Raw genomic sequence first — 25635 nt, forward strand, 5'->3', positions numbered from 1 at the left:
AAAAGATGAAAAAATATTAAATATTTTCGAAATTTTAGAGCAAAGATTATAACATCTCTGAGCGAGATCCATGAAAAACGACGAATTGTTTAAAATGATACAATATTATAATCGCAGGTTTCGACGGGACAGACAGTGTCTCAGGCTAATCCGATAGTATTAGCTAAGTCGCCGCTGTCAACTCGCGTTATACCAGTCGCATCTGGATCTCTGAAACAAACCATCCAGGTAGTGACTGCTAACAATGCGCAACTGCGGCAGGCTATGCCTATCCAAGGAAAACCGATCGCCAGTGCGGTAAGACGAAGTCCTGGTCCAGGTTCCAGCCCGGGTCCGGGCTCGGCTTCCGCTACTTCTGGCTCTACCACCGGTGCGGGTGCCAGTCCTGGTGTAGGTTCCGCCTCTTCATCCGCCGTCCCGAATCTAGCTTCTTCACCCGGCCTTGGCCAAGTGAGATTGCAAACCATAACGCATTCGCAGCAAATGCAGAAACAGCAGCAGCAACCGTCTCAACAGGACACACTACCAAAATAGCTTTGTGTCATAATTGGATCCTTTAAATTGAATTGGGAAATTCAGAAAGTGTATTGTGTGGTTTCGTACGTATTAAGAAATGTTGCAGATATTTATGATTTAAAGATTTATCTTAGAAGCTTTTTATTTGGAATATGCATAAAAAAGAATAATTAAATATGAAATATTTTGCGATATTGCGTGTGGTTATTAACAAAAAAAAAAAATATTAATTTTAAATATAATATAGTTTGAACATTTTTTTCAATTGATTGCTAATAGAAATGAAAATATTAGTTCAAATATGCTAAATCGATTATAGACAAAATAGAAAATATTAGTTTGCCAGGAATAATATTGTTGAATATTTTGAGTCGATTATTAGTAAAAAAGAAAGATTAATTTACCAAGAATATTTTATTCTTATCTATTATTGAAAGAGATAAAGAAAATAAATGTTATTTTCTTTAAATAATTATTAATCTAGATATATATGTAAGTTTCTGATTTTCTCGATTCAATTAAACATTGAACAATTTCGAGTTGGTTTTTTTTTATTTTTTTTTTTCCTTTTAATATTATTATAATCTTAATATAGATAGGACTATGAAGTTTGATAATATAACGTGTACACACATTAAAAATATAATATAAAGCATTCCAAGATTTGCTGCAAACAGCTGTATCTTGATGTTACATTTTGTGTCACAATGTAAAAATTATATTACAAATGGAGATGATAGAATCGGTTTATTCGTACATACATCGCTCTAATATCGCCATTTTATTTTTGCCTTTGCAAAGAATTAATAATTAAAACTTTTAGGATTTTTTAATAATATATTGAAACAATGGCAAAATAAATAAATACCGAACGATGTTCGGTGCAGAGCGTGAAAAAACTGATTAAAGCAAAAAGTAAAATATTACTCCAAAGACATTTGTTTATCAGTTTCCACCAACGTTGGATTATTACTATATTACGAGAAAGAAAGCGTAGTGTATATTATTTCAAATTTATGTTATAAACGCCTTGATACGGTCCAAACGCTTGCGAAAATTAGTATCAATTGTGAATATTATTAAGTTAAACTATTATTTACTTATTATGAAACAAATGTCTAAACCACGAAGAGAACATAAGGTTCTTTTTTTCCATCTTTAAAAATTTTTTAGTACAACGTGCGATGTTTTTCGCAGAGAAATTTTTTGGAGCAAAAAGCATTAAACGGCGAGTAAATATAGCAAGAAATATTATTTTCATGACTAAAAATTCAAATAATTTCGATTTTTATAGCAAAAAATTCTTAGAAAGTTTGAAAAAAGTGAATCATTAATTTTAAACAATTAATTTTTAAAGTTATTATGAACTTACATATACAATGTAGCGTTCGCATATTTCACATAGTGAGAACTTAACAGACGAAATGAAAATAATCTAATTCAGTAATGTATGTAGAACAGCTTTTACAATGTTTACTACGAACAAAAATCAATTGAATTCGGCCAGCGGATTAAATAAATTATTGAACCGATTGCTGTCTCTTATTTGTGACAATTTCTTCGAACACCAAAACGAAGCGCTTTATTTCTATTGCGTGAGAGTATTTTGCCGTCTCTTATCTGTGACAATTTCTTCGAACACTAAAACAAAGCGCTTTATTTCAATCTCGTGAGAGTACTTTAAACGAGCATAGTTTCAATGAATTTAATTTTTATTAATAATTAAAGAGAAATTAAGATCTCGTTAATTTTGTTCATAAGAACAACTTTAAAAATTAATTGTTTAAAATTAATGATTCACTTTTAACGTGATGTATGTATATATATATAATAGTTTTTTTCTTTTCTTTTTTTTCGGATGGAGGAATAGATTATAACAAAGAAAAATACTTAATATATCGTCAATGAAATTACGATATTACAAAACAACTAATCCAACGATCTTCAAGAGATGTTTAAAAATTATTTAAAAAAATCGGGTAGAAAATTAAGACGTCGCTAGGTGCTTTAAAAAAATTGAAACATTATGACGTCTTCTATACAAAGGTGGAAAAGATTAGGACATCTGCGATAATTAAAAGATCTCTAAAAAATTAAGACGTTCTTTAAATCTTTAAAGAATGTTTACACATGAAAAAGCTAGAATTTTTTTTAGTTTATTTAAAAAATGTTTTCTCCGTATATCTGAGAAATTTTAGAGCGCTTTTTTATGTTTAAATGAGATCTGAGAAATTAGAATATTATTTGACGTCCCTTGGAGACTTATACTAAATTGTATCTCTGTATTTATGATTGCCCGTAGGAATAGCGAAGTTATTCTGCGAATGCAATGTTTATACTAGAATCATTGTAAAGTTACATGCGATACGATACAGGGTTTTTATTCCGTACAGTGTGAACCGTTTTAGATGATAATCACATGTACGTCCTCGAAAAAAAATCCTTATATCACATAAAAGCAAAAGCAAAAAAATGATTAATAAGTGTTGCAATTAAATGTCTCGTTCTGTTTAATTAAGATTTAAATAAAAAAGATATAATCTTGGATATGGCACGTAATACCTTTTTTTAAGTATTCTTATTTTCCTGTTTATGTACAGTACTGTTTATGTTCCCTGTACGTACGTGTGTGCGACATGTATGTATATATGTATGTATAATTTGTGTATTATAAATGCTGAAATAAATCTCATCAAGCAACGAAAAACAGCTGTAAATGGAGATTTTTATTCTGAGTTTAGAATTTTACTGACTGAAAGCAGATTTGAAGATAATTTAGGTACATAAAGAACATCCGTTAATTTTATTCTCTTCATTCTATTACTGGCAAGAATATCAACCTGTGTGTCGCCCATTGCTTCTACTGATATTCTCTCGTTAGCTACAATACCTTGTGAATTAAACGAGTTTTTGGGCGAAAACGAATCACACAAAGTTTTAGACATGTGTGCGGATGCACCTGAGTCAATATACCAATCTGAAGAGTTAAATTACCTACGGTGAGACCTGTGAAGAAGGTAGTGTCTTCAGTCTTCAGTCTGTTTTGATGACTTTGCCTCATGAGCAACTGATTTCGGTTTGCCTTTGCTGCGACAGTTTTTCGCAAAATGACCGAATTTATTGCAATTATAACATCTCGATCCTTTAGTAGTATTTGATTGATACCGAGATTTTACCTGCAGTGCTTTGTCATCATTTGACGACTTTTGACAAACATCATCAAATTTCTTTGTTGTTCTCGCTAGCATTGCCCATTCTTGAAATCACTTATTTTGTCTGTTGTTTTTGTTTTTAATGTTTTTTTTTCTCTGTTCCCTATTATTGTTGTAAATTCACAATTATAATTATGCGTTACCACATGTACCAATACTAAAGTATAGCTTTACCACTCGGGTACAAACCAGTGTTGTGAGACGGGCAAAATTTTTTGTAATATAAGGAAAAATTTGTAATATATAATTAATAATACAGCATACATTATGTATGCTGTATTATTAATCAAGTATAATTTAGAGGTGATTAAAGAACATATTGCATTTAAATATTAGTTTAAATCGCAAGTTTATTGAAAATAAATTAATGAGAACATATAATAATAAAAAATAAAAATAATATAATGATAAAAAATCATGTTACGTCCTGTAGACTTCACAATTCTTTTCTCTTCTCCGATTAACGCAAATCCGCGTTTTACGGAAAGATTAACTGTAAGACTCAAAGTGCAAAACGTAAGACAGCAATTGCAAAAGAACCCGAAGCCAGAACGACGAAAACGTGTTTGATTAAGATAAGAAATATGTATATACATTAGGGTGGTCGTTAAATGGAAGATCATGTTGGATGGTCATAAATCAGCTCCAAATGTAGAAAAAATAATTCTCTAATTTTTTCAGATTTTTATTTTCAGCTCTGAGTCTCCCTGTTTGCACGTGGATTTTTTCCATTTAAAAAAATACCAATTTAAGTAATTTTTAGATTAAAAATAGAATCAACAAACCTGATTTAAATAAGTTTCGCTGCTGTGAGGTATAGCATGAAATTGTATACGGGGTATTTCACTCGAGTTGTGTGTTATGTTATATTCTTATATCAATTCATTTATTTATTCATTTATATGTTATTTAAATATTATTTATATATTTTTTAATAATTTGAAAAAAATACTAATTTACTTCAGTTCTAGATGGAGTCAGCTGCAAAAGTAGTGAACAAAATTATTCAATTTTTCATAAAAGATAGTATATGGGCTATTCCACACGAGTCGTGGGTGTTTTTAATTCAGTTAATCATTTTTTATCCATTTTTCAAGCAATATAACGACGTATCTTATATTTTTTTGAATCTTCCTTGAACTTTAAACTTCTTTGACACTTTGTGTAGGGAATTCCATTCCAGTGCTCAATGATTAAGCGCAAATTTTCGATAATTTTTTTTTTTTTTTAGAAAAAAATTGATAACAGAAAAAAAAATTGATGACAGAAGCAGCTGCAGAACTGTGGTGTTAAGATATTAAGCTCTCATGTGAAATACCTAAAACAAAAGCCCAATGTATCATCAGGACTACCAATACAAGAAAATAAGCTGTATTAAAAAAGAATACAAAAAAAATTATATCTTCAAAAAAATCAATGGAAAATAATAAATTAATCGATATATTGATTACTCCGTAAAATAATAATTTAAATTTTTTCACTCGATTTGTGTGTAGTATAACACACAACTCGAGTGAAATACCTCATATACAATGTTTCACTATTTTCACGGCAATGAAACGTATTTCATAAAATGTCGCTATTTTAGACTAGAACTAACTTAAATAAATATTTTTTAAATGAAAAAGAAAATTACGTGCCAACAGAGAGACTCAGGACACAAAATAAAAATCTGAAAAAATTAGAGATTTTTTTTTTTCACATTTAAAGCCGATTTACGACTATCCAACATTAAAATTCTGAAAAAACCCATATAACGACCACCCTAATATACATATTTAAAATTTTATATATATATATATATATATATATATATATATACTTGTATATTAATCTAGATTTCATTATATTTCACGCGAATCGGAATCATTGAATGAATGCGAAATTATATAATGAATTATATAGAGTTCGATGATTTTATTTCTCCACGTGCGATCATAGAAATTATATAAAACTCATATCAAATTACGCAATTTGAAGATTAAAGATTAAAATTTAACTAATCAGAACAAAAAAAAACTTTTCTATGGGCCGGTTTTACCATCTCTGATTAACTCAATCGGCCGATTAAACTATATCTTTGTCTCTTTTTAAGAACGTAGCTGAAGTATATTTTCTCCCCCCCTCCACGACTTTTCTGACCTGACTGCTCATTTACTATTGGTTTACAACGATTCCTATATCCCAATTGATAGACCTACTGCAAATTATAAAAGACTGATCGAGAATCCTAGCAGCCATATGATCAAGAAATTTCAATGCAAACGAAACAAGTATATCATGCTGATTATTTTTGCGTTGATCGTTATAGTAACAATATTTTTCTGGATATATGCCAAGTTAGTATAAAGAAAAATATAATAAAATTAGTATTTAAAATAATATTTAAAATATTAGATTGATTAATATAGTTGTTCACTTATTTTAATATAATTAATTAACTTTAATTTATTGGTCAGATGTGTGTATTTAACAATTTTAACTATATATCGAATCTCATCTCCCAAGACCTATTAAATCTCTAATTGTATTTTTTGACATATGTATTTATATTGCAAGATATTTTAATTGCAAAATTTTAATTTTTAAGTAATTTTTATTATTTGCACGCGCGGATGCTTATGAAAAATTGTATATTTTTGCTACAGGTATAAATTAAGCTACTGGAAACGACGCGGCGTCGAATCTCTCACGGGCGATCTGATCTTTGGCAATTTTAAGAATGCTGTGCTCTTCCGTTCCGCGCCGGGATGGCACATCGGCCAGCTGTATAAGGCGGCCCGTACGGATGCACCCTTCGTCGGTTTCTACATTTTTCACAAGCCATGCCTGCTATTGCGCGATCCGGACATCATAAAGCAGTTTTTGATCCGCGATTTCGACAATTTCTGCGATCGCCATTTTGCCAGTTCTAATCAGAGGGACAGCATCGGCATGAAGAATCTATTCGGTCTGAAAAATCCGGCTTGGAAATACTTGCGAACCAAGATCACGCCTACACTGACCAGAAGCAAACTGAAACAGATGTTTCCGCTGATGACAGAGATCGGAGAGCCAATGATGGATTATCTCAAAAGTCATCCAGCGGATTGCGATGGCGTGAAACTGGTGGATGCCCAAGAACTCAGTTACAAATATACGACCGATTTAATCGCTTCGATTGCACTCGGTACCAAGATGGACTCTTTCCACTATCCGAATGAAGAATTCTCTACGGAAGGTACCTCCTTTGAATTTAACGTATCATTTATATGCATATAAATAAGATCGAGTTAATAGCAAAAGCGGACCAAGTCGCTCGTTATAGTAACAAAGTATTGTCACTATAACGATCCACGTAAAAATAGTCAACATGATATACTTGTTTCGTATACTTTGCATTGAAATTTCTTGAACATATGGCTCCTAGGATTCTTGATCAGCCTTTTATAATTTATCTTTGCGGTAGGTCTATCAATTGGGATATAGGAATCGTTGTAAACCAATAGTAGAAGAGCAGTAAGGTCAGAAAAGTCGGGGGGAAGAAAATATACTTAAGTCTGTATCAGATATGCATTGAAGATTGAGATTGAAGTTTGATTAATCATGACATAGAAATGTTTTTTTGTTCTGATTAGTTAAATTTTAATCTTTAATTTTCAAATTGCATAGTCTGATATGAGTTTTATATCATTTCTGTGATCGCACGTTGAAATAAAATCATCGAACTTTATATAATTCAATTATATAATCTCGCATTAATTCAATGATTTCGATTCGAGCGAAATATAATGCGAAATCTAGATTAATATACAAGTTATATATATATATATATATATATATATATATATGTATATATAAAATTTTAAATAAAGACACTGATTATCAAGATACATACTAAATATCAATTAATATTCCAATAGCGATCGAAGATTCTAAATATTATCGATTTATTTGTAATAACTCGAGGATGATTTTACAGTTTACGAATTCTTTCACGGATTCAGGAGGATGGTCGCCCTCGTGACGGTGTTTTTCATACCCGAACTGGTAGAAATAATTGGTACGAGTATATTTGCAAACTACTCTTGCATAAAGAAAATCTTCTGGAACGCTATAGAAAGTCGCGAAAAGACCGGCGAAAAACGAGGCGATTTTATCGATTCTCTACTTCAGTTGAAGCATGACAAACAGAATCCCAATTACAGTAAGTGGCTTTGAATCGCGATTTTATTATCTAAAGTCACGTACTCGTAGATGATAATAAAAGATTGAATAAAGAGAAATGATAAAGATTAAATATTTACCGCAGAATTCGAAGGTGAAAATCTACTGCACCAGTCCGGAACTTTCTTCTCGGGCTTCGAGTCGAGTTCTACCTGCATGTCCTTCACTCTGATGGAACTGGCGAATCATCCCGAGTATCAGAAATTAGCCAGGCAGGATATTAACCGGGCAATCGACAAGCACGGCTGGACGTACGAAGCATTTCAGGACATGAAGTATCTCGATCAAACGATAGCCGAGGGTCTGAGGCTGCACCCACCCGTGTCCACAATCGACAGATACACTCGTCAAGATTACAAGGTATATCTAAAAACCGATCATAAAATTGTCAAAGATTTGATTGTGATTTCACGATATATTTTTTTAATTCGATCCGGAATATATCAAAATTTTCGAATTTGTATAACATCGCGAATGAAGAATTTTTCTTAAAACTTATTTTTTCTTTTTTGAGGTCATATTAAAATATAAATATAAATGGCACTACAAAATCTATATATAATAAACGTAAACAGGATAACTCGCTCATATTAAAATCTATATATAATAAACGTAAACAGGATAACTCGCTCATATTAAAATCTATATATAATAAACGTAAACAGGATAACTCGCTCATATTAAAATGATATTAAAATTCATATATATATAATATATTCAAATGCATTCAAAGAATTGCAATGTCATGAAAAAATCATATATAATTATCTTAAATACCTTAGATACAATTTTTTTCTAATACAAAGTCATACTTATATTTGCATACGACTTGATATCGAAAAATCTTTAGCACTCAGAAGAAAAATTGGATTGGGAAATTAATCGTTTAAATGCAAATAAAACTAGCTTATCGTCGATTTACTGTGATTCTTATTTGTGCAGAGGTTTTTGTCAACGTAACTTTTGCGCGCAAAATTATGCGTGCTGCGGTAAAATAACAGACCGTCAGACAAGAAAAATGAATACAGTGAATTTAAAGCAACGTGTGTAACAATTTACAACATTTCGCGTAACAAAAGGAGAGAATTACCGCATAAAAACTATTATAAAATTATTTAAAGTAAAAAGAAAAGTAGAGAGAATGTGTTAGCATTCGGTTAATTTCACTTTCTCTATTTCTTTGATCTCTTTGAAGAACACGAAAATTTTTGAACAAGATATGGTAATCTTTTAAAACATTTTTACATATTTAAGGATTGAATATACTGAAAACTTGAACATAAAGTAATTTTGCTCCTTATAAAATTTACTATGACGAAAATTAAACACGTCACACATTAATGAGTTTAATTAAATATTAACAAAAATATAAAATTCCAGATACCTAACACCAATATCGTCATTGAGAAAGGTACACCGATATACATCTCCTTATATGGATTCGGGACAGATCCTAGATTCTGGGATGAACCGGAAATATACAATCCTGATAGATTCGCCGAAAGTAATCACATCACCGACGCTTATATGCCATTCGGAATTGGTCCCAGGATGTGCGTAGGTAGGCGGATGATAATATCTAAAAAGATGAAAATATAATAGTTTAGTCTTTGTGTGTTTTAAAAATATATATACGGTCTTAAGATCAAAAATATTATACATACATCAAAAATATTAATTAATATTAGTTCAAAATTTTAATAAAAATAACATATTAATAGTAAAAAAGAAAAAATTAATGAGTCATTAAGATGACATCAAAGTTGATATTAAAATAAATTAAATTCTTACTGATTATATAAATGAAATTCTTACTCAATTCTTTTTGATTATAATCTACTGTTATCATCGATAACAAAAAATCTCACGATTAATTATTGCGATATATAAAAGCTAAATTCACAATCAGTTAATTATGCAATAATGGATTCATTTATTAAATTGTAATATAAAAATGATTCAGGATAAAGAAAATCATTTCAGAATAAAAAAAACTAGAATATATATGATCGAATGATTGTATTGTTCAAAAACAATAATCTTGAATGTTATAATTATTTTAGTTTAATGATATGTTCGTTTCTTTTAAAATTTTATTTGAAATTTTTTAAAGAGAAAATTAAATAAAGTATTATCTCACTTGAACTTCGGTTTATATCTTCTATTTAATAAGATACGAATATCATCGTTTTAATTAGGATTTTATAATCGTTTTGTCATTGAAATCAATTCTTTATTGATTCGCAGGAATGAGAGTGGGCCAGTTACACGCTAAAATTGTTTTAGCGTTGCTATTGCACGATTATGAGATCTGGCAAACCAAAGACAACGAGAGTTTTCTGGATTCACGATCAACTTTCACGGCCGCAGGTAATGGAATTAAGCTGCATTTCAGAAGGATCGTGCAAATATAACATGTGTGCCGAATATAAAAATTCTTCATTTAGTTATATAAAAATTAATCGATAAGAATTACAAGAATCGGATAAATCTTTCCAAAAAAATACAGACTAAGTTGGAGCTTATATAGCAAAACAGGATTATAAAGACATCTGTAAAAATGTCGCGTAAAATGATTTCGATAGAAAAATCTCTTTTAAGATGATTGATTTTTAGTATAATTTTATAATACATATATTTAGCTATAAAAAGTCGGGAAGATTGAAATGTTATTGGAATATTTATTGGACAATTCGTTTACTTCAACGTCAACGTTTCCAAAATAATATTTAATCATTTTTTATGTCTAAATCTGTGGAAAGATAGATCGTATCAAGTGCTAAAAGAATAGTTGAGTCCATTAAATATAACACATTATTATTACGAAAAAACTACGTTTCTAGAGCAGAGTATTTTTTTGCAACTCTCGAAATCGCCTTTACCTCTGATCTACGAATCTATTGTAATCGTAAAAGGCTTAGATAATTTTTGTATAGATGTAAGTCCGAATTAGTGTTTCTCCACTATACTTTTTTTAATCTGGAATTGCTAGCTTACGATTTTATACGAATTTTATAGCGAATATGATCTATAAGAATTGCGCTTTATGTATATAATATCGTTATTTGTTATTAATTAATTAATATGTATATAATATCGTTATCTGTTATTAATAATTGTGGATTAAAAGCGACTGTATCGCGCGCACTTGTTATATACACTATATACGTACTTCAATGTACTCAAATAAATAAATATAACATAATTATAAAAAATCATAAAATGTATAAAAGATATAATATTAATAAAAAGTATATAAAGTAAAGAGTATAGAAATCTAGAGTATAGAACTTTCTCACATTTTCTCCAGTCTTACTTTTTGATATTATATTACTTTTTTTATTATATTTTCGCTCTCTTTTATTACTCTGCAAACGATCGATGACTTATCATCATAAAAGAATAAATAGAAAAAATAGAGAGAGAGAAAATAGACAGAGAAATTAAAATATTAAAACGCGATTTAAAGCAATTCTAAACAAATAATATAATCTTTTTATCTCGAAAAACACAAGCATTTTTGATTAGATAAAAAATGGTTCGATAATATTATCTATTTTCACGAAAGAATGATTGCAGCGTGTTCACTTGAAGCAGTGAGATTACTTGAAAACCATTGGATGCAAAATAAGTAAGACATCATAATAAGCTATTACGATATAAACGGGAGACTTATTTAACGGGTGATTAAAAAAAATGGTCTTTATAGCAACACGTTTGTCTCCATTACTGATGAATGCCATTATAAGCGCATTCCTCTTTTCTACTCAGATGTATATTTTTTCCTTTTACTATCTGCATATCATTAGATGCATAAATTGAATTATCAAATAAAATATATATAGAATGAAAAAACTCCAGTATAGAAAAACCTTGTAGTAGAAAAGCTTGCAAAGAATTATTCAAGGTGTGTAATTGCTTATAGGTTTCTTATATTTTTTATAATTCTGTATGTGAGAGTTCAAAGTTCGCCCAATCATGAACTACGATTGAATCATTCGCTCATTTTTGTCGCAATGCTTTTATAATTTTGTGTGACACCTAGTATGTGAGAAGAAAATATTGTTATCATTGATAAATGACTCGTCAAATTGCAAACCTGTAACGATCATGTATATATTTTTAATTTCTTTATCTAGTCTTACGCAGCATCTAAAGCGAGTAGCACGCAAGATTTATACAAAGTGTTTTACCGATTTTGTGTAAAATGGCGATATTGACCGACTGCGTTCTCTCGGACACACTTTTAATATTCTCCTCACTTTTGGCGACGCTTTATCTGTGGCTAAAATGGAAACACACCTATTGGCAAAGACGTGGTGTGCGCACCTTACCTGCACATTGGTTCTTCGGTCACTTCAAGGATGTGATGCTTATGCGCAAACCAGCAGCAGTGGTCCTCGGCGAGTTGCATCGGCAAGCCGCGGATGAGGATGACGTAATTGGAATCTACATCCTACACAAGCCGTTCTTACTGGTGAGAAATCCGGAACTGATCAAGCAAATTATGATTAAGGACTTTCATGTGTTCCCGAATCATCATTTCGATGGCAGAAGCAACTCTGACAAAGTTAGTAATTGGAGTCTCTTCACTGTTAAGAATCCCGAATGGAAGCACTTGAGGTAAACGACACGTACTTGCATCATAGACTCAAAATATTTAATTATTTTATTTTGCTATTTGTTTAAAATTATTCCTATTATTTTGCTTTTCTCAAATTCACGTTAATATCAAACTCAAGTTAAAAAAAGCAATCGTTTTTCGGTATAATTATCAAGAGACTCTGCTATACAGGACAAAAATGTCACCGGTATTTACGAGCGGTAAACTAAAGAGTCTCTTCTTGCTTATGCAAGAATCCGGGGAGATGATGAGGGAATATCTGCGTGATCAGTTCGCGAACGATTCCAAGATCGTGTCGATGCCTCTCAAGGAGTTGTTCTACAAATACACCACCGTTGTGATATCCTCCGTGGCGTTTGGGATTCGGACGAATTGTTTCGACACACCGGCGCCGGAGTTTTTCGAAAACTGTAAGTAAAATATAAAAACATGTAAATGGAGAATCCTGTTCTTTTCGCGAATTTTAAATCTTTTAAAGCGGGTTTTATAAAACCACAATTCAATGAAAAATTTCAAGATATATATCAAGTTTAAAAATATCACGTTATATTATATCTAAAGCAAATGTATCGCGATGAATCTTTCTTATTTCATACATGTTCCTTTTGTTTTTTCACTAATGTAGCACGTAAGGCAGCTCAACCGACCTTCTTGAGGACCTTGCAATTCTTTTTCCTGTTCTTTTTGCCGGAAATTGGGAAGTATGTGGGCAGCAAGATGCTGGGCAACTATACGGATTACTTCCGCAAGGTCTTTTGGGATTCTATGGACAATAGGAACATAACAAAGACGAAACGGGGAGATCTGATCGATTCTCTTTTGCAATTAAAAGATGAAAATTCAAACGATTCAGATTTCCGTGAGTATTCAAAGTGTATATGTTCGACGATAATGAATTAAATGTTAAAAAACCGTGATCTGAATTTGATATGAAATAAATTCAAAATTAATACTCACAAAATAAAGATCTGCTGTTCTCAGGATTCGAGGGCGACGTCCTTTTTGCTCAAGCGGCGATCTTTTTCGTGGCTGGTCGCGAGACTAGCATCACCACTATGACCTATACCCTCTGCGAGTTGGCCAAACATCCGGAAATGCAGAAACGCGTGAGAGAAGAAATCCTTGAGAAGATCCAAGCCGCAAATGGTGTCACGTATGAAGCGGTCCACAATATGAAATATCTACATCAAGTGATAAACGAAACATTAAGACTTTATCCGCCAGCGCCAGTTCTGGATAGAATTCCCTTAGAGGATTACACGGTATGTACATGATATTTGATCATCCTTTTTCTTTCAATGATAGATTTTTTAATCAAATTAAAGTGTCTATACGAAAAGAATAATAGCACTCAATTGACAAAAGTAAATTACAGTTACCCAATACAAAGATAACTATTGAGAAAGGCACAGCGGTATATGTTGCATTACGTGGCATTCAGAGCGATCCCAGATACTACTCGGATCCTAAGCGTTTCGATCCCGAACGATTTAGCGACAAGAGGAAGAACGAGATTGTACCCTGCACTTTCTTACCTTTCGGCGAAGGTCCACGAAATTGTATAGGTTGGTGAATCATTGGCTACAGGCGGATTTGGAATGGATTTGATAGACTGTAGAACTTTTGCTGCAGCGAATATTCTTCGATATCTCTCAGGCGATAGATCTATTTGTTCATTTATTACTTCTGCAAAACACAAATTAGAGAAATGATTATTAAACATTTGACAAACATACAATCAAACAAATTTTTGATATTATTTATAAAACAAATGTATTAAGAGATCTATTGGCGTATAATTTCAATTACCTGTTGTATATTCTATTACAAAAAAATTCTGAATTCGCTTCTGCCCTTCCATTAAATTCTCGATCTTCTCCAGATTAATTTTCCATTTGATTATTAGGTATACGATTAGGCATTTTACAAACCGCCGTGGGGTTGATAGCGATTCTACGCGATTACGAGGTTTCATTGAATCCTTCGTGGATGTCTATCGTGGATCCGCGAAATGTGTTCACTACGCCACCCACAGGATTCCTGCTGGACTTGAAGAAGATATAATTGGTATTTATATTACTATGCCATACAAATTAATCATACTCTCTCGTAATACTCTCATTTTAATGATATATCATTTAATGTATGTTTTTTTCGATATTGAATCTAATTAAAGAATATTTTATTTGAGAGAACATTGGAAGAATATTTTGCTCAAAGAATATGAATGTCTTTCACAAATCGACTTTTCGTAATCAAAAATAGTATATATAAAATTGTTTTATATAGTTTATATAATAATGGCATTAATAATATATATACAATTTTCTTAATTCTATTTATATATTCTTTTCGCTTTCTAAAAAATAAGAATTTTTAACAATTATCCTTTTTACAAAATTAGAAAAATAAAAATTAAATTCAGTAAATATAATAAAAATAATAGACATATATAAATCGATCTACAGATCAGTCATTTGATTACTTTCTGTAAAGATATTTGTTAGCTTTATTTCAGCTATTTGGCGTTGTGTGTATCAAGTTTTACACCACTGAATTCACTATGTACACTATATTGTGGTCTACATATTATACGATGACGTTTCCCTTATATAAATTTAATTGTGATTGTAATCCTGATCGGACTATTTAGGCAATAACGTTAGATATTTTTTGAATTCCGGAAGTACACAGTCCCGCGGATTGAGGGGCTCCACCGCCATCAGATAATCACTCAGGTACTGCGGCAAGAAGCAGAGGATACCCTTGCTAGCCAACATGGCCCAGTCTACAGGCTGATTCATCTGTGTTTATAATAAAAATAATATATCTTCTTTTCGCAAAAAATGAGCAGTTACATATATAAATATATACATGTACCATAATGCAATAGGTATTTCTCACTACATTCAAATTTCAGTATATACATATACATATACATAAATTATTTTTTTTGAATTATACATTACACATAAATTACATATTCACTTTTTATAAAAATACTAAAGATATTACTAAAAAGAAAAAAGCCATTAACTTTTAGCTATATTGCTTCGAGTTTACTTTAGAAAAGTTGTTTACCTGTTTTACATTGACGAAGCAGTGCGTGATCCTGCGTCCAGACGAACTGGCATCATAGGGCGGCCTGTAATCAAATCGAAGATGTCACGATAATGTATAATAGAATTCTTTAAATGTTGATCGAGACATTCACCTCGCTTGCGTGACCGAACCGCCACCAGCTTCGATCAGTCTCTTGAATTGATCGTACTTGTCCTCGGAAACCATTAACAGTGCCACCATGTCGGAAAATGGGCCGTTCGATTCCTTCTGCAATCTCAGTCGCCACTTATAAGCTGCGGTTGCGATCGCTTGCTCGATCTCGCCGCTCGGTTCCGGGATCGCACCTTTGCTCTTTGGATTGCCCCATTCGTATTTTTCCTCCTAATACGCATATAAGTATAGAAATTGATTGACAAAAATGTTGAGAATGTAAAGAATTTGCTTGATCTCGATGAGTTAAGAAATTTAATTGTACTACATTCGAAATTAGCGTTTTGCTTAAACAATTAAAAAATCGCAGTTGTCTAAATTTTACCTTGTTCAATAGATTTTAAATGTTATCATTAAAAATATCTCTATTTAATTTTAACATAACGTTGAATAACGTTTTCTTTCCTCGAAAATCAATTACAAGTTTATTCCACTATATAAATAAATATATCTGACGTTTGATTATTAGTATATTTAATTCTGCATTGATAGACACGATATTATACTTTAGTTGGCAATAAATGATTATGTCCTTCGATTTTCAATTTACATAAAAAAATGTATTCTAAATTGATCGAAAAATATATAACTAAGCATTTTTCGGTGAAATATATATCTAACAAATATACTAACATCGAGGAATCTGCCTTCTTGTTCGCAATCACGTAAATATGAGCAATGTAAGAGCCATTTCCCGGCAGCTATGCTACCAAGCATCTTCTCATTTCTGGACAGCCTGATACATAAGAGATGCGTGGCGCTATTATCATATTTCGGATCCGTCGACACGTCTCCGCTGAGTTCTAGTATCACTTGTTCGTATGCTTTCTTATCCTGTTAAAATACATTAAAGTGTAGTAATCAATATATTGAAGCTAATTACATACCTCCTTGAATATGTTATACCTTTATACCGGAGAGCATAAACCGTCGTATTATTGCCGGTTGATATTCAGTGATATCTTCTTCACCATGTTCCTCGATCATATTGACATGAACATCTCCACTTGTTTGTTTGTTTAAAATTAGCTGTAAATATGAATACTGTGTAAATATAGATTGATAAATGAAAGAATATTGAATAAAAATAAAAAAAGGACACGTAAGAACGTAAATTAGATGCTCATCGCATCCAACAATGTCTATATAATAACAAAATCTAAATAGGCCACAAAACAAAATTGTTTGTATCAATTAATGGCTTCAGTTTATTTACAATTTCCTGCAATAAAACAGCTCATATTTTCATTTTCTAAAAAAATAAGATATTACTTTAAAAAATTGTTTAAAACTCATTAACTCAGTATAACATGTATTAGTGCTATAATATTACAGTAATTAGTAAAATCTATTCAACTTTAATTTGTCTCAAATCGAATTTTTACAGAATTTTATTATTGCATCAAATGTCTAAAGTGTTACTTTTTCATGTCGTACATATTTATATATTTTTTTATACTTCGGTCTTTTATATTCTTTATCGTGTTATAGGGCATACATTTTATATTTATTCCATTTCAAGCGCAAAAGCAATTAAATGCATATGATAAGAACAGAGCTTCTATTTTATTGTATAGAAATTACTTAGAAAAAACTATATATAAGTAATCAATCCACATACCCGCTTTGGATGATTCGGATCCTCCCATACAATAGCGTCGATAGGTTGCGAATCTTTTATTATACCTGTATTTGTAAAATGATTAATCAGTGATGATCAGAAAACAATACGAAATTGGAAATCGATTCTGTATCCGATATTATTTGATGAATACTCACATTTTTGTATGTCATCATCAGAAGTTTCCACGTTGTATTTATTTGCATTTTCTCCAGATATCGAGTATCTATTTTCAGAACTACGCGACGTTTGTTGAAGCATTTGATCCAACTTCGCTATTTGCCTATTTACATAAAATTCAAATTTAATTTCATCAATATAATAATATAAATTATTATGTATAAAATTATATATATTTAAAAATATATAATATTAATAATAAAATTAATAATATTATAGTATACACAAAAAAAGAGTATTCCCAATCTATATCATTCGAAATATTTTATATATTATAATTATAATTATTATATTTTTATATATATTCATATAATATTATAAATATTATATATTTATATATATATATATATATATATATATATATGTTATACATTATATTTATTATTTCTTAATGTTATTTGTTTTCTCTTATTTTTTATCTCGCTCATTATATTCTAATTATTCAAAATAAATCGAAACTTACATGTTTATTTCATTACTCGACTTATTTGACGTTGGACTATTTTCTTCGTTGAAGTCGAGTTTTCGGTTTATGGGCTCAGGAGTTGAGGCAGCATTTATATTAACCTGATCAGTTTCTCTTTCCTCAGCTTTTTTCGCAGGAGAATCATCATTCGATCTCATATTGTGATCTTCCATTATGGATTCATTCGATGCATCTTTCTGGTAATTAAATATATAAAATTAATCGAAGCAATCTTGATATTATGATAAAAAAATGATACGATATTAAGAAACTAACTGCATTACTACTAGATTTATTCTATCTGTTACACTGTTAAATTTATTCTGTTTCTACATGAAATATTGCATCAAGATTGCACGTGCGACTCTTAAAGATATTTATGTCTTACTTTTTCAGATTGACCCGCGTTCTTCAATTTGTCCCATAGCTGTCTCTTCAAATCTGAGAGCGGCTGCAAATGAAATTCTTCATTATAGCTTACTAATTTGAATACATAATCAGAGATCATGAAAATCGTAATACTCACGGTGCTAGGTGCGCGTCGTTTTAACGGCGGTTCCGCCACTTGCAAATCCGGAAAATTGTCTACCCATTTGACCCATCCTTTTCGCGTGTCTGGTGAAGGATCAGCTTTAAAAACCTGTCCATATGGAGTGTCTGGAGTGGACACATGAAACGGCGAATGCGGTGTCTGGTTCATTACGAGACTGAGTCTCTTGTTTACTAATGTGGTTTCGACAGTGATCATCTCCTGTAATGTTATAAAAAATTGCAATCCTAAATGTGAATTCTGTTGAAGCAAAATGGAAGCAGATCGCTTTAAAAACAAAGTATAAATAATTTTTCGAATTTTCTTAAGCATACTTGACTTGCATTGACCTCATATATTTAATTTATATTGCACATGTACACATATATAATCGGAGAGTATTATTAAGTTAAATATTATAATATATAGATATTATAAGTGAAATATCAAATATATATAATATTGCACATACCTTGACTTGAGGTAAATGACGCTTCGGTGTAAGAACAGTCCGTGTTGTGATCTCCTCTGGCAAATTTGTTCTATTTTCGTGATCACTCGATGGAGTTTGTTTGAGACTTGTTTCGTTGGTGGTAGTATTCAATCTATCTGGCGCTTTAATACATATATTAGAATTATATACAAACGCAACAATAGAGATTGAAACATAAATCAAGAAGATCAGAAACCTGTTTAAAAACTGATGCTTGTATTTTATACTGGATATTTCGAAAGGTAAAATTTAAAAAAGGAATTTAAAAAGAGAAAAAGAATAGAGCACATGTAAAATATTGATATATGTATAAATCAATTTACCTATTGTTTCTCCGACAAGAAACGGAGTTTCATCTACGAGCGTTAATTGATCAGCGCAGCTTTTCAGCCAATCGGTGGTGACAGCCGGCAATTTCCATCTTACGGCCGCGTTGTATTTATTTCCTTCCGGGGTTGGACAAACCAAATGCGTGCTGCCGTGCGTATTCTTCTCCGCGTTGGCTTTTCGTGCAAACATATCTTGACATCTGAAAATATCGAAAGAGTATTTATTTTCGACTTGCTTGCTCATAGAATCACCCAACTTTCCGACTCATCCTGCATGACTAGAGTCTGACACATGATTTTGATGTGACTAGTTATACAATCAAATTCCGAGTTTGAATTTATCATTGTTACTCGCTGTGATGACTATCGATTCGTAAATATATTTTTCATTCACCCATATATACTATACAACTGAGTCAACGGCCCAAATGTAGCATAACTAAGAATACAGTTGTTACAGCGAGTAGCGGAGCAGGCGCGAATATATTGAAATTTTGCACAATAATATGAGAATAAGAACTTACTTTATTTTCGTGAAAATAGACCCAATCATGAATTCTAATCCATCTCAGTAAATTTAATCTCGGAATTTTTGTTATACATATAATAAATTGATAAATATACGTTACATGGCGCCAAGTTTCTTAGCCAATGTCGAAAGGTATATTCGTTCGGTGCCAGTATACATGCTCATCGTTATAACGCATCCCGACAGCGGACTGCAAGGTTTTCTAATAGAGAATGGCTTGTGATAATACTCAACATCGACGACACGTTCCTGGTTTATGCAATCTTCCTGTTAACAGATTGAAAATTAGCAATATTAATATTAATTATCAGTTATTAATAAGATATTACTATTGTAAAAAGAAGAATGCATTATAGATTTATACACTAGCGGATCCTGACGTCAATAATGGGGGATTTTGTAAAATTATTTTATTTAATATTTTTGGTTTCATGATTAGCTTTTATTCCAGGATCAACGACGTCGATATAGCTCTTTAACGTTTGTTTTTCTTTATTTATTATAATTTTTAAACGAATTCAGCAAAACTGTTTCTTTTAATTTGCAAGAAGGGGTCCCCCCCCCCCCAGGATCCGCCAGTGCATATTCATATATATACATATTCATATATATACATATATATACATAATCATATATATACATATTCATTTATATATATATCTTTCTAAAAAAATATATATTTAAAACTTTTATAGAGAGAACTAAAATCTATTAAGAAACTTTTTTTAAAGAGAAATTAAAAGATACATACGATAAACAAATCGGTCACGATTTCGTTGACTGTGTGTTTCAATGGTGCTCCTTGCACAGGCACGACGCCGTAATCCGGGATACCGCTGTATGTTTTCGAAACTACGCGTCCACCCAACATTTCGATCGTTTCTTTCACGTTGTTGTCTTCATTATCGAAGTCGGCCACAACAAATGTCAAGCCTGCGCAAACCATTGTAATAAATAAGTATTATCACAATATATAATTATGATAGTTAAATCTGTAAAATGTATCTCTTTGATGTTGCTAGTTTTTTTAAGAAAGATTGGTCTATATAATGGTACATGAAGAATTTGTACAATATATAATTATTTTCAGAAAAATATACTTTGTCTTATAAAAAATATCCTTAAATATTTCATCTCTCGATGTGATCTCTTGATCAATAGCCATTAAGAGGCATCAATTTCAATATTTTATTAAAGAATGTAATCACACTTTATACGACACATATATAGACATACATAAACATTTTATTTGCTTTTTAAAATATGAAAATAAGAGTAAAATCTTCGATCATACCTCCGAGCAACTTTTCGTTTATTGTGCAGCTTTGGCTAAGCGGCACAGAGCTGTCGTCGTCCGTTCTTTTATTTTGCGTGGTATCCGATGAGCGAATTTCACTGGTATTATTTGAATTAGTTGCATCTTTATCCTGCGTAATAGATATATGAGGCTTTGTGAATTCTTGCATCACGTCGCTGCAATCTGTAATCCAATTATTTGCAATTATAATGAGAAATATCCATAAACATCTATACAATTTTCAGAAAAAATTTTCTTACTAATAATTATATTCTTTTCTAATTAATTAGCAGTATATATATGAAATATTCATGTAATGTGTATCGCAAATATATCATCAAATGACAGTTTGTATTATTACCGTTGGTTTTTTGCAGATATTGCTGCACGAGATCAGATTGCTGTTTTTCATTCGAAAGTGCAACTTCTTTTTCCAAATTGAAAAGTGGTATAGGTGGCCTCTTTGGTTGTTGCAACATTTGTAAATTCTAAAATAGCACACAAACGTTTAAATTAGTCCTTGTTAATATGTCAACCAATGCAAAAAAATGCAAAAAATACAGCAACAGCGAAAATCTTATGTATATATATTATATTTATTAATATCGTGTGTTTTACTATATAATTCACATATAATTTGGAAGATAATTTCTCGTTAATTTTTTTTCGGCACAAAAAAATAATTACAGAGAGAAGAAAATAGTTTTAATGAGAAATTTTTCGATAATTGAAAATATTATAAATTTTAAATTGCTATTAAACGTTTATACTGACCTTCTGACTAAGCGGAGAAGCGGGTGTTTCAATATTTTTCTTAGGTGTTCCGCTTTTTACTTCGAGCAAAAAGCGATCTTCCGGTGCAGGTCGTTTCAGTTTCATGCTCTCTTCTAGCCATTCTATCTTCAATACATAAGGGCTACAAAAAAGATATAAAAACAATTGTAAATATAAAAAAAAAAAACTAACTGATACGAAAGAAAAGGTTTAAATATTGATATATTATAAGTTATTATTCAAAGTGTGTGTGTGTGTGTGTGTAATGAATAATCAACTTGTGAAATTTAAGAAGCCAGACTTCTTATTTAGATCTGAAATAAATGTTCTTTTTCAAAAGTGTATCTTTTAATTAAGAGAAATTGAAAATAAAAATTTATTCGCGAATTAAAGAGCAAATAAATAATAAAATTTTATTTGTTATCGTACCATAAACCTTTCAATTTCATTGTTTTCAATTTCGCGGATGCTATACTCTCGTCGCCAACAATTACGTGTGTTACAGCATCCGATATGTCATCGAAACGTGTTGCACCGCCTACATTTAATATTCTATTCAATTTATCTTTGATATTTGCCGCAAATCCAGCGAGATAAATCTGCAAAAACAACGCATTAATTGTAAAATTAAAACAATAAAAAGAGTGTAATGTATTAAAAAAGATTGTAAAGAAAGATTTACATTACATCCATCCAGAAATGGTCCAGCTGATTTTACTTCATTAAAAGTGAGTCGATCCAAAACGTTTAACATAGCATCTGTATAGAAAAAAGCACAAATATACTTCGATTTGAAATCAATATAAAAAAACACGGATTACATTAAGAAAATTAATTAATACTCTTACTGTTAGAGAAATTATTAGGTACTGCGTCCACAATAGAGAAATTTGATGTTGTCGAATTATGACTCTCGTTTATGTAATTATTCTGATACTTATCATGTGCTATAGAACTGATTTCAGAACAGGTAAATGTTTCTCGAGCTGAAAAATATATGAAGAAAATATAATTTATTGTAATCCATTATCTTTATATAAAACTAATAATATATAAATTAATTATTATATTAATATACTACACAATCTTCAAAATATACATTCTTTTCTAATTATTTATAATTATTAAAAAAAATTATAAATATTTTTACTGTTCAATAAGACATCACAGCCTTAACGTTATTATAATATCATTGATTCTAAACAAATTCATTGCATTAATGAGGTAACAAATTATTAATTTTTAAAAAACAGAAATAAAAAGAAAAAGAAAAAACGCAATTGATTTGTAAGTTGTAAATTGAGATTTTACTCTTATATACATTTAACACAAATTATAATAACTCTTCATTAATATGTTACATACCATGCTTTTCCGGTGTTGAACATGCTTTCACAGATTTAATAATAAAATTATGGAAAGGTAGAGCGTATTCTACTTTAATACTCTCATACACCCAATCAGGTTTTAAACAAGCGATATCATTTTCCATCGCATACTTCAACTTATCACTTATTGGGCCATTCTCGGAAGCTAGAACTACTCGAACTTTTGTTCCATCAAGAGGACCCATGAATGTCTGCAAAACACAAATGTAATTTAAATTACTTGCTGATGTTTTTCGGATGTTAATTACGTAAGAGTTAACTTACTCCTCCGTGATTATGTATCAAATGTTTGATTTCTTCTTTCTGACGTTTGGAAAGATTTGTCGAAGTAACTATTAGATTCTTAAAAACTGGACATTTGTATTTATCAAAAATCGTATCATTTGCCTGAATCACATTTTTCAAATTTGCTTCCCAAACAGCTTCTATCCATTCCTTTGTCATAACTGGTATCTTCATTTCTATAGCAGCCTTGAAAAGAACAGAGATTATATAGATATTGATGTAGATTCCTAAATAATGTATTCGATTTCAAGCAAGTAATATATTATAGCATTGTAGTGTCATAATAGAAATTATTTGAATAACTGAATATTTTTTGTAAGTATATTATATATATATATATATATATATATATACATACTTCATATTTTGCAGACATTACAGAGTCTGCTATTAAATGTGTGACAGAACTTCTTAATTGCTTTGTGAAGAAGCCTCCCATATATTCAACCCGTTGTTGTATCCGATTCTGCAAAAACAATTAAAACATGAAATGACACTTTGTGTGAAATAACTATAATTTATATCATAGAAACTATTACGATGGTTGTACTTTAATTTCTGGACTTAAACCCGATGCGCAAATACACATTCCCCTCATAGCAGTTGTATATATAGGACTCTTTCCTTCAGGAATTGGTTCTCCATTTAGAAAACAAATAAGCAGACACTTTGGCGATACTATTCTGCTAAAATATAAATATAAATTAACAATATAAATGTTTTTGTTTAGCTCTTTTGAATTATTTCATATAACATCAAAATAAAGTATACATTTCTTATTATAAAATACAAATAATAAGTAATTATATATCTTAATTTTGTTTATAACAGTAAAAATAAGCTATTTGCATACTTACGAACATTTAAAATTTTTTAGCTTTTCAAACAAAAAACCATCGAATTCTTCTATAATAAATATATCACTTTTTGATGGTTTCATCTGGTCACAAATCTTCTCGGTAACCCAATTTGGTTCCAAGCTAAGATCACTACATTTCTAATGTAAACAAAATAAAACTTTTTGTTTAAACAATTGTTTGTGTAATTCATTAGAGTATACTATTAGATATTGAAAAAAAACTTACAAAATCTTACATAAGATATAGATTAGATAATAGTATAAATATTAATGAAAGGAATGTAAGAGTAAAATTCACAATAAAATGGTACAATTAAGAAAGAGTCTCACATAATCAAATAAATTGCTCAAGTTTCTTTTTGTTTCAGTTCAATACAAAATGTTTAAAAATGTTGTTGCATACTTTTATAAAAAATCATTGTTCATTTAATTAAGCTTTCAATTAAACATTTATATTTATGAAAAAATGAAAAAGGAAACAAACTTATAATCAAAAGATATTGGAGCATGTAAATTTTGCTTCTGTATCATTATTATTTCGATATTCAGAAAAATAAGGATATACTAAAGAAACAATACATTTAGAGGAAAATAGAAATGTATACGAACATTGAAGGCCAGCCACAATTCCTCGCTACAATCATTTTCAGACTCCTTATGATTCGGAATGACAAAATGAATGTTTACGTCGCAGTCGACTTGACTTTCCTGTGTCGTCATTCTGAATTCTGAGTTATGTTTTAACGTAAATTACACCCGAGACTCGGCTTGCAGACAAAATAAACACAAAACGGAAAAATATACACGAATTGGAGAAGCATTCCAAGCATACTGCACAAATATTCGAAAAATTTGCAAAAAAGGAGACACTTTTCTTGTCTATCACATTTGACACACAACATGTAAAGAAAACAGATGCGGAAACAGATCGGTCATATTGGCGGGACCATAGATTATGTAAAATACATAGATGGGTATAAACTGCTTAGGCAAGGTATTTAGATATATTACGAACAAAATTGTACAATACTCCTTTTACAAAACATATATCGCT

General features: G+C 30.6%; 3 protein-coding genes across 8 annotated transcripts in view; 2 read left to right on the plus strand and 1 right to left on the minus strand.

The window, feature by feature from the left end:
- Positions 1-3223, plus strand: part of Dom (domino helicase) — a 32668-nt gene extending 29445 nt beyond the window's left edge. For all 4 annotated transcript variants that reach the window (XM_083046373.1, XM_083046375.1, XM_083046374.1 and 1 more), the window contains exon 34: positions 118-3223. In XM_083046373.1, coding sequence (XP_082902499.1) covers positions 118-534 — 417 coding nt within the window. In that variant the 3' untranslated portion in view covers positions 535-3223. The remainder of the gene's footprint in view (positions 1-117) is intronic.
- Positions 3224-5970: 2747 nt separating this feature from the next.
- Positions 5971-15521, plus strand: LOC145940990 (uncharacterized). Its single transcript, XM_083046716.1, has 13 exons — positions 5971-6067; positions 6377-6948; positions 7690-7914; positions 8020-8294; positions 9315-9495; positions 10182-10345; positions 12100-12557; positions 12730-12968; positions 13184-13417; positions 13540-13820; positions 13934-14123; positions 14465-14625; positions 15246-15521. Exons 1-12 carry the CDS (start codon positions 6009-6011, stop codon positions 14620-14622), a joined length of 3036 nt encoding a protein of 1011 aa, XP_082902842.1. The 5' UTR covers positions 5971-6008; the 3' UTR covers positions 14623-14625; positions 15246-15521.
- On the minus strand, positions 15176-25506 carry Mus101 (mutagen-sensitive 101). Of its 3 annotated transcripts, none has more exons than XM_083046378.1 (26): positions 25191-25506; positions 24580-24719; positions 24273-24405; positions 24081-24188; positions 23702-23908; positions 23415-23628; positions 22898-23035; positions 22732-22808; positions 22479-22648; positions 22050-22191; positions 21637-21763; positions 21273-21458; positions 20730-20911; positions 20079-20245; positions 19444-19649; positions 19100-19242; positions 18625-18849; positions 18487-18549; positions 18096-18295; positions 17611-17735; positions 17453-17517; positions 16738-16860; positions 16465-16665; positions 15773-16002; positions 15640-15703; positions 15176-15362 (listed from the first exon to the last, which is right to left on the minus strand). In XM_083046378.1, the coding sequence occupies exons 1-26, from the start codon at positions 25299-25301 to the stop codon at positions 15204-15206; spliced, it is 3906 nt and encodes a 1301-aa protein (XP_082902504.1). In that variant the 5' UTR covers positions 25302-25506; the 3' UTR covers positions 15176-15203. The 3 variants fall into 3 exon arrangements, with proteins under 3 accessions (XP_082902504.1, XP_082902503.1, XP_082902505.1); XM_083046377.1 differs by having other exon boundaries at positions 24273-24408; XM_083046379.1 differs by lacking the exon at positions 25191-25506 and having other exon boundaries at positions 24273-24408; positions 24584-24692.
- Positions 25507-25635: the final 129 nt, after the last annotated feature.

Source organism: Prenolepis imparis, unplaced genomic scaffold (assembly GCF_030444845.1).
Source record: "Prenolepis imparis isolate NDT839.2.m4 unplaced genomic scaffold, iyPreImpa1.0 SCAF_9, whole genome shotgun sequence".
Taxonomy (NCBI): Eukaryota; Metazoa; Arthropoda; class Insecta; order Hymenoptera; family Formicidae; genus Prenolepis; species Prenolepis imparis.